Here is a 13,913-nt window from a genome sequence, read left to right on the forward strand (position 1 = left end):
TTTAACAACCGTACTTGAGATAAAACTACGAAATTATTTTCAACGCTCATACGAACGCCGAAAGTTAACCCAATCAAAAAGCGTCGCTCGTTGGCATATTTACCGGTCAAGTGTTAACCGTTTTAATAATATCCGGCAAAGTAATAAAAGCTCGTCTGAAAAGATATATGAGAATTTTACAGTTCTTCCTTTACCCATATCATTTTATAATTTCAAACAAAAAAAAGTAAGTGCTTAAATTGGAAAATACTCATCCATACTACAAACAAGATAAAAAAACAAATAAATATATAATAAGAAATGGACACGTGTTAACATGAGTTGTGATGTCATGAAATATATCAAACAACATAATATTGCAAGAAATTCCAAAATATTTTAATAAAGCTATGATTTTTATAACAATAAAATACAGTGATATTTTATCTCTGTTGTCGTTTGCGCTGAACACTTAAATTGCACATGATGATGTGACAGTCTTGCTAGCTCGAACAGAGAAAATTGTTTCCTGTAAGTTGAAAGTATGCATTTTTGCCACGTTCGCCTGCGTTCGTATACACTTTTCAAAGTCTTTATACATTAGTTCACGTCCTGTTACGGTCTGGTACTTTCTGTTCAATTCGAAAACATATTTCAATTTATCGCAAGTATTTGGTTTACATTTTTGTACAAAATTTGATGTTACGTTTTTACAGTAGCTGGCTTTGGCTTTTTTAAATTTACTAACTAATTTTAATATAATCTATTAACTTGATTTTTTTTCTGTTTATATAATGTAAGTAGCTAATAATTATATATTTATCACATTTTTTTAAAACTATGTTCCTTGATACAGACTGCGACTGGTTATACCAAGATGTTTCCTGTCGAGGCGTTGGCTCTTGCGTGCTTGCGAGTCCGGGTTACCCGGGACTGTACCCGCCGCACCGACGCTGTCGATATCTCTTCGCCACCAACTCAGTGCACACGCGCGTCAAGATCGTGTTTACTTCAATACTTCTACCTCGAAAGTAAGTTTATTACAGCACACATATCGATCCCTAGTAAGATGAAGTCCCATGCCAAGTAGCTCGAAATACACACATGAAAATTTACGTCCAGACCACGATATATATTTCTAGAAAGTACACATATATTTTTTAAACTCCAAAGTTATTTTTCTCAAGACATTTACTGTATATTTTTAATGAATAATCTCATATAAAGCTATCCTTTTAAATAACTTTCAGGCAACATTGTCACTTCGATAAAAAACAACATTTTTTAACGTCTACTTCGAAATACAAAAAGAAAAAATATCAAAGAAACGTGTGAACAAAAATTTTCTTTAGAATCAAAATATTAAGACGATAATTTTAAGTTATACACGATTTAAGATATTATTACCTGACTGAAGCAAAGCCCAAAAGGATTGCGAAGTCTGTTTGACGTACGTGTATGAGTTTCATTTCAAAGTGAATTGTCTACGTTGTAACAATTCTTCTTATAAGCCAATTAAAATATGACTTTTTACAATATGAATTATTTTCAACAACAATAGCTGTTTGATGAAAAAACATAATTACTACAGAAGTATGAAACGATTTTTAAATAATAATGAAAAATGTAAATTTGTAGATAAAAGTGAATAAGGATTCGTTTGACGGCGACGCTGCACTTAGCAGCATTAGCATAGCATTTTCGTCAGTTGGTAATTATCACCTCTTTGCAGCCATTGTGCCACGGACTATTTAACTTTGCGGGCTGGCAGCTCGCCCTCTGCCCCACTGTTGGCTTCGCTCTGTTCCGAGAGGAGCGCGGTTCTCGAACATCCCGGTCCTAACCTATTGTTGGAATTCAAGTAAGGATGAGTTGATGTAAAATTATATCGTTAAGATTATTTCGTTTAGGTCACTCACATTTAAATTCCTGTTTTTTAAGATATATTGCAGTCTTCTATTATATAGTACAAATCTTCTTTATTACTTAAATATAAGTTTGAATTTTCGAGAACAAAAATGATGCGGAAATAACATCACTGAAAAACCTTTAATTTTATTACTTTATTTTTAATATACAATTTGAGCCAGTAAATAAAGCAGCATAATTTATAACATTGTAAGTTTTGTAAGTATTGTGAGTATCGTATAAACTTATAATATTGTAGTATTTTAATTAGTATTTTAGTAGGAATTAAGATTTTTTAAATAACAAAAATGGCTCTTATTCAGTTATATTATAAAGTTAAATATATATATATATATATATATTTAAAAGTCAATTATCGTGTCCAAACATGATATCGATTTTTTCTAGTATCTTTAACAATTCTAAACTTAAAAATCTATTTTTATTTTTCCTTATTATATAAAAATTTCTTTTGCTAGTCTTTCATTGAAAATGAAAAAAAATATATTAATCCGCAATGTTATCGGTGAACGATAATAAATGCTCCTGTCCCCGATGGTTTATCGAGTTAGGCTTTTTGTCTGACAATTATTTTATAATTTAATGAGCTGTTAGGTATACAACATATGCTATAGATGGCGAAATTAGAGTTGATATCTAAAATGTGATTATTAAAATTAATATTAGGTTAGGTTAGTCATTTTTTAAAATACTGTAAGAGACAAAGAGTAAATAAAGGGTAAGGTATACTAATGCTTATTAGCAGCAAAGCTTTGTCTTTTTAGTGAATTTGTCTATTACTGAAATTACTATAACAATTTTTTTAAATTATGACAACGAATATTTAAGTATGAATTTTATTAAGTCTCGCTAACGTAAATATAAAAGCGCCTTGTGCCTACGTATGACATAAAAAACACAAGCTCTTAATACTCTTACCGTGGTCGACTGTGATCAATGCAACGACCCCGAAACATCGAGAGTTTCAAAATGAAAACCGTGTTAAATCCCGTATAAATAAATACTTATATCGATTATTTTTACGGAGGAGAGAAAGAAGCATGTCCCTTTACGTTTGTTTAAGTAGAACGATAGCATCGCGCATCGATGACATTTTCTTAAAGAAAACCTTGAAAGAAAAGTAGTACTTATTCTTTCTGTTTTCGCCTTGTTTCTTTGAAAATAGCTTCCAACTTGGTAGGTATTATACATTGTATTTTTTTCTTGAATTGGTAAAATATTTACACATAATTAATACAATTATTGTGACTGGCGAATTCTGTACATAAAAATTATTTCGCTTCAGCCTGTAATATCCCACTGTTGGGCATAGGCCTCTTTCCCGGTGTAGGAGAAGGATCAGAGCTTAATTCACCACGCTGCTCCAATGCGGGTTGGCGGATATATTCCCTACTATGAGTAACGATCGCTATCAGGTGTACATGATAACAACCAGGACCGACGGCTTAACGTGCTCTCCGAGGCACGATGGGGAGACCCACAAGGACTGCACAAACACCCAGACCATGGCAAACACCTGTATGGCCAATACAAATGTATGTCATGTGCGGGGATCGAACCCGCAACCGCCAGCGCAACCGGCACAATCCATAGCTGTGACCGTTGCGCCAACGCGGCGTCAAAAAAATTATTTAGTAAATACAAATTATAATATTTTTTAAATCTGTCTGTTGGTGTATATTTGTCACAATACATAAAATCTGCAGCACTAAATTACTTTTTATTTATTAAATTTTTTAGATGTGGTTCACAGTTTTGATAATTTCGACCTAACTGAATGAATTAAAAGTAAGTTTTTTTTTTATGTAACTAGGTCGACAAACAAGCGTATGGCTCACCTGATGGTAAGCGATTACCGTAGCTTATAGATGCCTGCAACACCAGAAGCATCGCAAACGCGTTGTCGACCCTATTCCCAATTCTCCCAGGAGCTCTGGTCACTCTACTCACCAACAGGAACACAACACTGCTTGAAAACAGTATTATTTAGCTGTGATCTTCTGTAATCTCGAGGTATTTTCCCATTCGGGCTACTCCATACTTTGAGCAGGAAATTCTCACTTAATAGTTTTCATCTTAATATTTCTTTTAAAGCGCAGCTATTAATTACTTTATAAACAATTGTAGTGACACCTTAACGAAGTTTTTTGTATAAACGTATATGTCTTGCCGCAGAATACAGAACCCGCAGCATACAGCTAGTACTAAATCAATATTGAAATTCGATATTCGTAGTCTCTATCGTATTATTCGTATATCGTTCTACGAAAATGATTTGATGCATCTAATTTGGATTGCAGCGAATTCATAAAGCATTCATGAATTACAATAGACTTTGTTATAATTGGGGTCAAATGATCAATCTAATCAATGAACAATGTACAGAAAACATATATAATATTATTATAAAATCTCGTTATCTATTTCAATATGCACCATTTATTAAAAATTATATGTGTTTACAAAAAAATCTTATAAATGTTATTGTTTCGCTACTAGCGCCCAAGATTTTTTCCAAGTTTCAATCGCCGACCTAATTTATAGTAGCTAAACTATTTTCACCCAGAACGGCTACTATTTATTGCATGACTAAACTTTTTCGTCTGCTCTTATACCTATTGTAACTGAGAGTTTTTCTTATTGATACTTTTAATATTTTTAAACAACATTAAGTTTTTCAGCATTATTACTTATTATTTATTGCTTAGGTGATATATTGATTAATGTAATAGATTTATAATACAGAGATGTACAATCACGCTAGATTTTTTAATCATTTAAAGCGCTAGTTCACATATCATGTGAATAAATAGACATATTTTCCATACACTAATAACGTAAATTATTAGTACATAATATCTGTATCTGGATTATAATTTATTTCACTTAAACATTAACTAATAATTATTTTGAATGGATAAACTTTGTGTGTTTGTGATAACTGTATAATATTCTGCATTTCATATAGCTCTGGTCCTTTGGTGCCTCCGTACGATTACAACGGCTTTATAGCGAAATTAGAATTTTTGGAGAAAATAGAAACAAGTGGACCTCCACCCACGATCTCGGCCGCCTCTCCGCCGCTCGCCGCACTCACACATCTCACAAATGGTAAAATTACTATTCGTTATTTCAATCTCATACTCTAATTTAATTTCCATAGTTTGTATTCCAATGTTTCAATCTCTAATCTCAATGTCTAATCTCAATAGAAGCCTGATCACATTTGCTTATTTTTTTTATATACAAGAAAAAATAAAGTGGATAGTCTAATATTCTAGTGTTAGAAAATAAAGTTATAGCTACAGACCCTCTGTCGGTTGTGTAAAAAAATGGGAGTGAAAATTTACTAATCTTAGGTGAGAACTCAGCATTAGAAGATACGGTTTCAAATGAAATATCTTCTAACAATGGAGGGCACGTTGGTTGCGGTGCTACGGTGCGAGGATTCGGACCGGGAGGGATTCGCTCCGGTCATTTCGATACAAGAGCATCGGCATGGCGTGCCCAGTGTGTTATACATTTGTTGGGCACACCTACTGATGTGGTTCAAGTTTCACTATTCAATTATAATTTAAGGTATTTGGAAAATCTATTTTAACTATTTGATCATTATCACAGATATAAATCTAAATACACATATATGTCGTATCTAAAGTGAGTAAAAAGCTCTTCCTTAGGTGTTGTACGATGTGAATAACACTCCATCGCTATCAACAAATAGTCGATGTAAGATAGACTATGGGTCTTTTTGTAAAGCATAAATATCTACTAGTAAAATCATTTTTTTTCTTGCATTAGTAATTAGTTGACATTTACCCATTAATTGTGACATTTGTGTAAAATCATTTTTTTTAAAATTGTTTATTATTATTTAACGTAGTAAGAGGGAAGATTCGCATCTTCCCTCTTACTACACCCACGGGAAGACAAGGGGTGGCTATATTCTTCCCAAATAACATTTTTACAATATTTGTCTGTCTGTCTGTTTGTTTGTTCTGGCAAAAGTTTGAAACGGCTGGACCGATTTTAGAAATTTATTTATTTTATAACTATGCGAACTGAAAAATAACTTTTAAAAGTTATACTTCGCTTGGCTCGTTAGGGAAAAATTATGAGAGTAAATTTTTAAGACGCGCGCGCACAACGTCACATAAAAAACCGACATCCTGAAGTTCGCTAGCCAATGCAGTATAACTTCGACGTGCGTACATAAGTACACACACTTTTTTTTTGTTGATTTCCACGTGGATGAAGTCGCGGGCACAGCTAGCTAATAATAATAATCTTTATTTTGGGATTAGCCCATAAAGTGTAACAATATTTTTTATATTCTAGTGTTATAGTGCAATCACAAACTTTAAAATAATAAACATTTTTAAAATTATATCAAAAATACCGACCGTTCCAGCGGGGATCGAAACCGCACCTTCGGCTCATATTTTTGATATGATTTTAGAAATGTTTATAATTTCCTCATTTATGGGTATTTTACAAAAAAAATAATACAAACAAATTTATAATAATCATTATTATTAATAATAATAATTGAAACGAAGTTCCTTACGGCAGGCTTGCCATTGGCTGGGCGAGCGAACTGAAAAAAATGTGATACTAAAACCGTAAGAAAAATATAACGGAATAACGGAAGTGACTGTGACCGGAGTATAATATGACGTTTGTAAAACTAAAATATTACTAGTACACTTTTTTTTTAAATTATTTATATAATTTTATACTGTCGCCAAAAATAAATAAAGACATATGTTTTTTTTTAATTTCACTTAATAGACGCCGCGTTGGCGCAACGGTCACAGCCATGGATTGTACCTGTTGCGCTGGCGGTTGCGGGTTCGATCCCCACACATGACAAACATTTGTATTGGCCATACAGGTGTTTGCCGTGGTCTGGGTGTTTGTGCAGTCCTTGTGGGTTTCCCCACCATGCCTCGGAGAGCACATTAAGCCGTCGGTCCCGGTTGTTATCATATACATCTGATAGCGATCGTTACTCATAGTAAGGAATATATTCGCCAACCCGCATTGGAGCAGCGTGGTGGATTAAGCTCTGATCCTTCTCCTACATGGGGAAAGAGGCCTATGCCCAGTAGTGGGATATTACAGGCTGAAGCGTACTTAATAGTTTGAATTATTATTATTATTACTAGCTGCTGCCCGCGATGTCGTCTGCGTGAACGCTATACAGCACCAAAAATACCTACGATTATACCTTTTAAAATAATATTCATTCACCCGTTTCTTCTTTACATTTCATATCTACAGAAAAATCTCATAGATGGCGCTGCTTTAAAATTGTCTTGTCTACTTATATTCATTTAATTATGTTTATCGGCTTAGTTACTTATATTGCGTTATTTTTATAGTGTGAGGCTAGCTTATAGCATGGTTATTAACATAATAACAACAACATTCAAATATGCGTCATTAGATTACACGTTGTTACAGAATGCGTTGAAGAAATAAAGGTTCACTGCTCGTTCCCCGTAGGTGAAAGCGTGATAATATGTAGCCTATATATTGACCCGACTTCTTAATAATATTCGTGCCAAATTTGAAGTAAATCCATACAGTACTTTTTGAGTTTATCCCGGACATATATACAGACAAACAGACAAACAGACAAAAATTCTAAAAACCATATTTTTGCCTTCGGTATCGATTGTAGATCACACCCCAAGTATTCTTTTTAAAAAATGTTCAATGTACAGTTTTGACTTTCCTACCATTTTCTATATGTATAGATTATTATTTTGTTTGATTTATTTTATTTTACGGTATTTGTTATTTTCTAAAATACTAAATTTCCTAAAAACTTTATATACTTAATTAAAAACCAATCAAAAAAATTAAAAAAAATCAAGAACTAGAAAATTTATATAAAATTCACTTTTTAATTGTGTTGCTTCTATACTATGCGAAGGAACTTCGTTCCTACATGGTGTCCCATGACACCACATAATTTTTTAAAAATATTACATATCATATCTATATTTAATTAATTTGAATTATTGTATTATGTAATTAAAAACGCGTTTGAATAAACAAAGCGAAAATTAATTGCAATAATTCTTACACCTATGTTAGTTTAGAAACTACAATGGTCTAAGATCCGAACCTAAGTCGATATTCATCATTCACCATCATCATTACAGCCTATACAGTCCACTGCTGGACATAGGCCTCCACAAGTTTACGTCAAAAATAACGTGAGCTCATGTGTTTTGCCCATAGTCACCACGCTGGGCAGGCGGGTTGGTGACCGCAGTACTGGCTTTGTCGCACCAAAGACGCTGCTGCCCGTCTTCGGCCTGTGTATTTCAAAGCCAGCAGTTGGATGGCTATCCCGCCATCGGTCGGCTTCTTAAGTTCCAAGATGGTTGTGGAACCTTGTTATCCCTTAGTCGCCTCTTACGACACCCACGGGAAGAGAGGGGGTGGCTAAATTCTTTAGTGCCGTAGCCACACAGCACAGTCGATATTCACCGAGCTGATAATCGAATGAAACATACTTTATAATAAATTTGTATTAAATTGTTTATTTTTATATAATATTAAATTGTTATCTATAATATAATATATATAAAAGCGAAAGGTCACTCACTCATCACGAAATCTCCGAAACTATAACACCTACAAACTTGAAATTTGGCAGGTAGGCTCCTTATAGGACGTAGACATCCGCTAAGAACGGATTTTACGAAACTCGACCCCTAAGGGGGTGAAATGGGGGTTGGAAGTTTGTATGAAAGTCCTATGTTTTTGAAGTAAGAGACCTGAAATTTAAAATGTATGCTCTATAGATGGTAAAAAAGTGTCCAAATAATGTATCTTTAGAAATCAACCCCTTTTTGGGGTTGAAACGGGGGATGGTACGTTGACTCACTGATCACGAAATCTCCGAAACTATAACACCTAAAAACTTGAAATTTGGCAGGTAGGCTCTTTATAGGACGTAAACATCCGCTAAGAACGGATTTTACGAAACTCGACCCCTAAGGGGGTGAAATAGGGGTTGGAAGTTTGTATGAAAGTCCTATGTTTTTGAAGTAAGAGACCTGAAATTTAAAATGTATGCTCTATAGATGGTAAAAAAGTGTCCAAATAATGTATCTTTAGAAATCAACCCCTTTTTAGGGTTGAAACGGGGGATGGTACGTTGACTCACTGATCACGAAATCTCCGAAACTATAACACCTACAAACTTGAAATTTGGCAGAAAGGCTCCTTATAGGGCGTAGACATCCGCTAAGAACGGATTTTACGAAACTCGACCCCTAAGGGGGTAAAACGGGGGGTTGGAAGTTTGTATGAAAGTCCTATGTTTTAGAAGTAAAAGACTTGAAATTTAAAATGTATGCTCTATAGATGATGAAAAGGCGTCCAAATAATGTATCTTTAGAAATACACCCCTTTTTGGGGTTAAAACGGGGATGGTAGGTTGACTCACTGATCACGAAATCTCCGAAACTATAACACTTAAAAACTTGAAATTTAGCAGGTAGGCTCCTTATAAGACGTAGACATCCGCTAAGAACGGATTTTAAGAGAAACGACCCCTAAGGGGGTAAAACGGGGGTTGGAAGTTTGTGTGAAAGTCCTATGTTTTTTGAAGTAAGAGACTTGAAATTTCAAATGTAAGTTCTATAGATGGTGAAAAGGTGTCCAAATAATGAATCTTTAGAAATCAACCCGTTTTTGGGGTTAAAACGGGGGATAGTAGGTTGGCTCACTGGTCACGAAATCTCCGAAACTATAACACCTACAAACTTGAAATTCGGCTGAAAGGCTCCTTATAGAGCGTAGACATCCGCTAAGAACGAATTTTAAGAAATTCGACCCTTAAGGGGGTAAAACGGGGGTTGGAAGTTTGTGTGAAAGTCCCATGTTTTTGAAGTAAGAGACTTGAAATTTAAAATGTATACCTTATAGATGATGAGAGGTGTCCAAATAATGAATCTTTAGAAATCAACTCGCTTTTGGGGTTAAAACGGGGGATGGTAGGTTGGCTCACTGGTCACGAAATCTCCGAAACTATAACACCTACAAACTTGAAATTCGGCTGAAAGGCTCCTTATAGAGCGTAGACATCCGCTAAGAACGAATTTTAAGAAATTCGACCCTTAAGGGGGTAAAACGGGGGTTGGAAGTTTGTGTGAAAGTCCCATGTTTTTGAAGTAAGAGACTTGAAATTTAAAATGTATACCTTATAGATGATGAGAGGTGTCCAAATAATGAATCTTTAGAAATCAACTCGCTTTTGGGGTTAAAACGGGGGATGGTAGGTTTACTCACTCATCACGAAATCTCCGAAACTATAACACCTACAAACTTGAAATTTGGCAGATAGGCTCCTTAGAAGGCGTAGACATTCGTTAAGAACGGGTTTTACAAAACTCGACCCCTAAGGGGGTAAAACGGGGGTTGGAAGTTTGTATGAAAGTCCTATGTTTTTGCAGTAAGAGACTTGAAATTTAAAATGTAAGCTCTATAGATGATGAAAAGGTGTCCAAATAATGTATCTTTAGAAATCAACTCCTTTTTGGGGCTAAAACGGGGGATAGTAGGTTGACTCACTTATCGCGAAACCTCCGAAACTATGACACCTAAAAACTTGAAATTTGGCAAATAGGCTCATTATAGGTCGTAGACATCCGCTAAGAACGGATTTTATGAAATTCGATCCCTAAGGGGATAAAACGGGGGTTGGAAGTTTGTATGAAAGTCCCATGTTTTTGAAGTAAGAGACTTGAAATTTAAAATATATGCTCTATAGATGATGAGAAAGAGTCTAAATAATGTATCTTTAGAAATCAACTCCCTTATGGGGTTAAAACGGGGGATGATAGGTTGACTCGCTCATCACGAAATCTCCGGAACTATAACAGCTACAAACTTGAAATTTGATAGATAATTTCCTTATAGAGTGTAGACATCTTTTAAGAACGAATTTTACGAAACTCGACCCCTAAAGGGGTAAAACGGGGGTTGGAAGTTTGTATGAAAGTCCTATGTTTTTGAAGTAAGATACTTGAAATTTAAAATTTATGCTCTATAGATGGTAAAAAGGTGACCAAATAATGTATCTTTAGAAAGTAACTCCCTTTTGGGGTTAAAACGGGGGATGGTAGATTAACTCACTCATCACGAAATCTCGGGAACTATAACACCTACAAACTTGAAATTTGGCAGGTAGGTTTCTTATAGAGTGTAAACAGCTACGAATTAATTTTACGAAAATCGACCCCTAAGGGGGGATCGATCCAAAAAACGGGGGTCGAAAGTTTGTATGAAAGTCTTATGTTTTTGAAGTAAGAGACTTGAAATGTACAATATATGCTCTATAGATGGTGAGGAGGTGTCCAAAAAATGCATCGTAATCTATATATATATAAAAGAGAAAGGTCACTAACTCACTCATCACGAGAACTGAAAAACCGCTGGATGGTCTATCCATCCAGGTTGGACAAAGATAAAATTTGGCAGGGAGGTATAGTCAGCAGACGTCCGCTAAGAACGGATTTTACGATATTCCACCGCTAAGGAGGTTTAATTGGGGTTGATAGTTTGTATGAAACTTAAACAGCCTGAAAATAAAACTAAAAATGTGGTGTATAGAGGTTTTATAAAAATAACTATTAAATTATACTAAATTGTGCCTTTTAAAAAGTTACTCAGTTTGATAAGCGTTTCGATAAGTGACTGAAATAAAAAAATAATTTGCGTTAAACATTTTAATAGTAATGCATATCTTCATAACCACGCGGACGTAGTCGCGGGTAACAGTTAGTGTATTATAAAACAAAGTCCCCAAAAGTGTATGTGATCGATTTGCTCAAAATCTACTAACGGATTTTCACGCGGTTTCACCATTCGAGAAAGGGCTCCACCATTGGCAAGAGGAAGGTTTACGGAATGGCTAAGCCGATTTTGATGAGAGTTTCACTGGAAGTTTGCCGGGAAAACTTTGTGATACACTAATTTCAACGCGGGCGAAGCCGCGGGCACAGCTAGTAATATTATATAGTCTGATATAATATTGTGTGATATAAAATTGTTTATTTGTAGTAGATAATATATCAAAAATGGGTTCGTGTGGCGGCGTTTGATGAAAGCCAAATCTGACCCACCTATATTTTGTGGGCGAAGTTGGCGCGATGTGGCCACGAACAGTGACGTCATCTATGACGTCGAGTGATCGCTCGCGACGACCACGGGCTTTAGGTGGAACGATTGTCAAGGCGTTGCGGTCGTCGCGGTCGCTTAGTGGAACGCACCCAATCTATACGTGTCACACTAGGATGAAGTATGCTTCCATGCGTGTCACACTATCAAGACAGATTAAAAATTTCTTATCATCTTGATGTTGTAATTTTTAAGTAATTAAAAATAGTCAGTTCAAGATTTTTTCAGTCTACGTATTTCTAATTTCAATGAATGAAATAAGAATATTATTAAATTATGATAAGTTATTTTGATTGATAAAATTTGTGTAGTCTCTAATTATAATAAATTAAATATGAGTAATAACTTATAGTTATAACATTTCCTAATCAACATCTACTTGTTGTTTCTATCTATATTCTGAATATATCGCAGACTGAGAATTAATTGCTATTAATCATGTGAGGCTCCAGGGGGGGGGGGGGGGGGGGTGATGTTCGAAAAAGAAACACGAATTAGCACAAGGAGGAGGGGGACTATAATGAGATATGAAGTTGATTTTTTGTTGAACGCGCGATTTCTAAACCAAAAAACACCTTGTAACTTTGATGCATCTAGTGTATTACGATGCTAAATTTTCTGCTAATATAAAATACCTGTATTGCGGTACCTTTATTCAAAGATAATATTCTCAAAATTCAAATATACTGTGGAAAAATTCATGTGAAAAAAAATACATCATATATCATCAAGAGGAGTAGGGAGTTAAAAAGTTGCTAAAAATATCACATGATTACTGGACGACCCCTTAATAAATTGCTTAGTCGCGAATTATCTCATTATATTTATGCATGTGATCGTAACTTTCTCCTTTCTATTTAATTATTTTTCTTGAAATTATTGTAATATTATAGGTTACAAAGTTGTAGATCTCATATTGAGATCTTAGAGGGACTTCATGAGTTCGGTGGCAGAGGAGATAGAGGAGATAGGTTTGAAAGAGGAGATAGAGCCATGTTGCGCATATGTGGTCCATCTGTAAGAGAAGCAAGAGATCCTTCTGGGAGATTTCTGGTTCGACAAGCTGTTACTTCTAAGGGTTCAAATTTGACAATTCTTGTCAGAAGGGCGACGTCTCAGAGTGTTGACGAAGAAGAATTTGTGGACGGAGCATTTGCATTTCATGACGGTTAGTAATTGAGATAATTATGTTAACCTTTATATTATTTTTAAAGGTAATTTGGACTGGTAAAAAGTATTTTTAAGTATTTTTAATTTTCAGCCAAGGGTATACAAAAAAATAAAATTTTATCCTAAATAAAATTACCATCGATAAGCTTAGAGAAGCTTCTTCGATAGCGATATTATACAATGTAAAAGTTTGTTTGTTTTTAATCAGAACAACACGAAGGGACCATATCACCAGATGCAACTTGCGCATCGACGCACTATGGATTAACCTCGCCCACACACGGTGGAGTGTCGGCTCCATCACATCACCACATATTCTGGAACATTGAAGAACAGCTTATGTGTACACATCGCTTCATACCTGCTTCCAACCAGAGTGTAACGATTGAGGTACTAATTAATAACATAAACATACAACGAACATTTTATAATTATCATATACTATACTGACCCCGCAAACGTTGTTTTGCCATATATGTTATTAACACCCTTACTCCCCCCCCCCCTTTATAACTTAGGGGTATGAAAAATAGATGTTGGCCGATTCTCAGACCTACCCCCGATATGCCCACAAAATTTTATTAAAATCGGTCGAGCAGTTTCGGAGGAGTTCAATGTTTAACACTATGACA

At 34.9% G+C, this 13,913-nt stretch overlaps 1 protein-coding gene across 1 annotated transcript in view; it reads left to right on the forward strand.

Annotated features, from left to right (window-relative positions):
* LOC123653973 overlaps positions 1–13,913 on the forward strand; it is a 34,676-nt gene that overhangs the window by 7,815 nt on the left and 12,948 nt on the right. The window contains exons 6-11 of the mRNA XM_045589943.1: positions 836–1,010; positions 1,712–1,840; positions 4,877–5,019; positions 5,268–5,487; positions 13,005–13,279; positions 13,490–13,671. Coding sequence (XP_045445899.1) covers positions 836–1,010; positions 1,712–1,840; positions 4,877–5,019; positions 5,268–5,487; positions 13,005–13,279; positions 13,490–13,671 — 1,124 coding nt within the window. The remainder of the gene's footprint in view (positions 1–835; positions 1,011–1,711; positions 1,841–4,876; positions 5,020–5,267; positions 5,488–13,004; positions 13,280–13,489; positions 13,672–13,913) is intronic.

The sequence above is a fragment of the Melitaea cinxia genome, chromosome 1, assembly GCF_905220565.1.
Source record: "Melitaea cinxia chromosome 1, ilMelCinx1.1, whole genome shotgun sequence".
Taxonomy (NCBI): Eukaryota; Metazoa; Arthropoda; class Insecta; order Lepidoptera; family Nymphalidae; genus Melitaea; species Melitaea cinxia.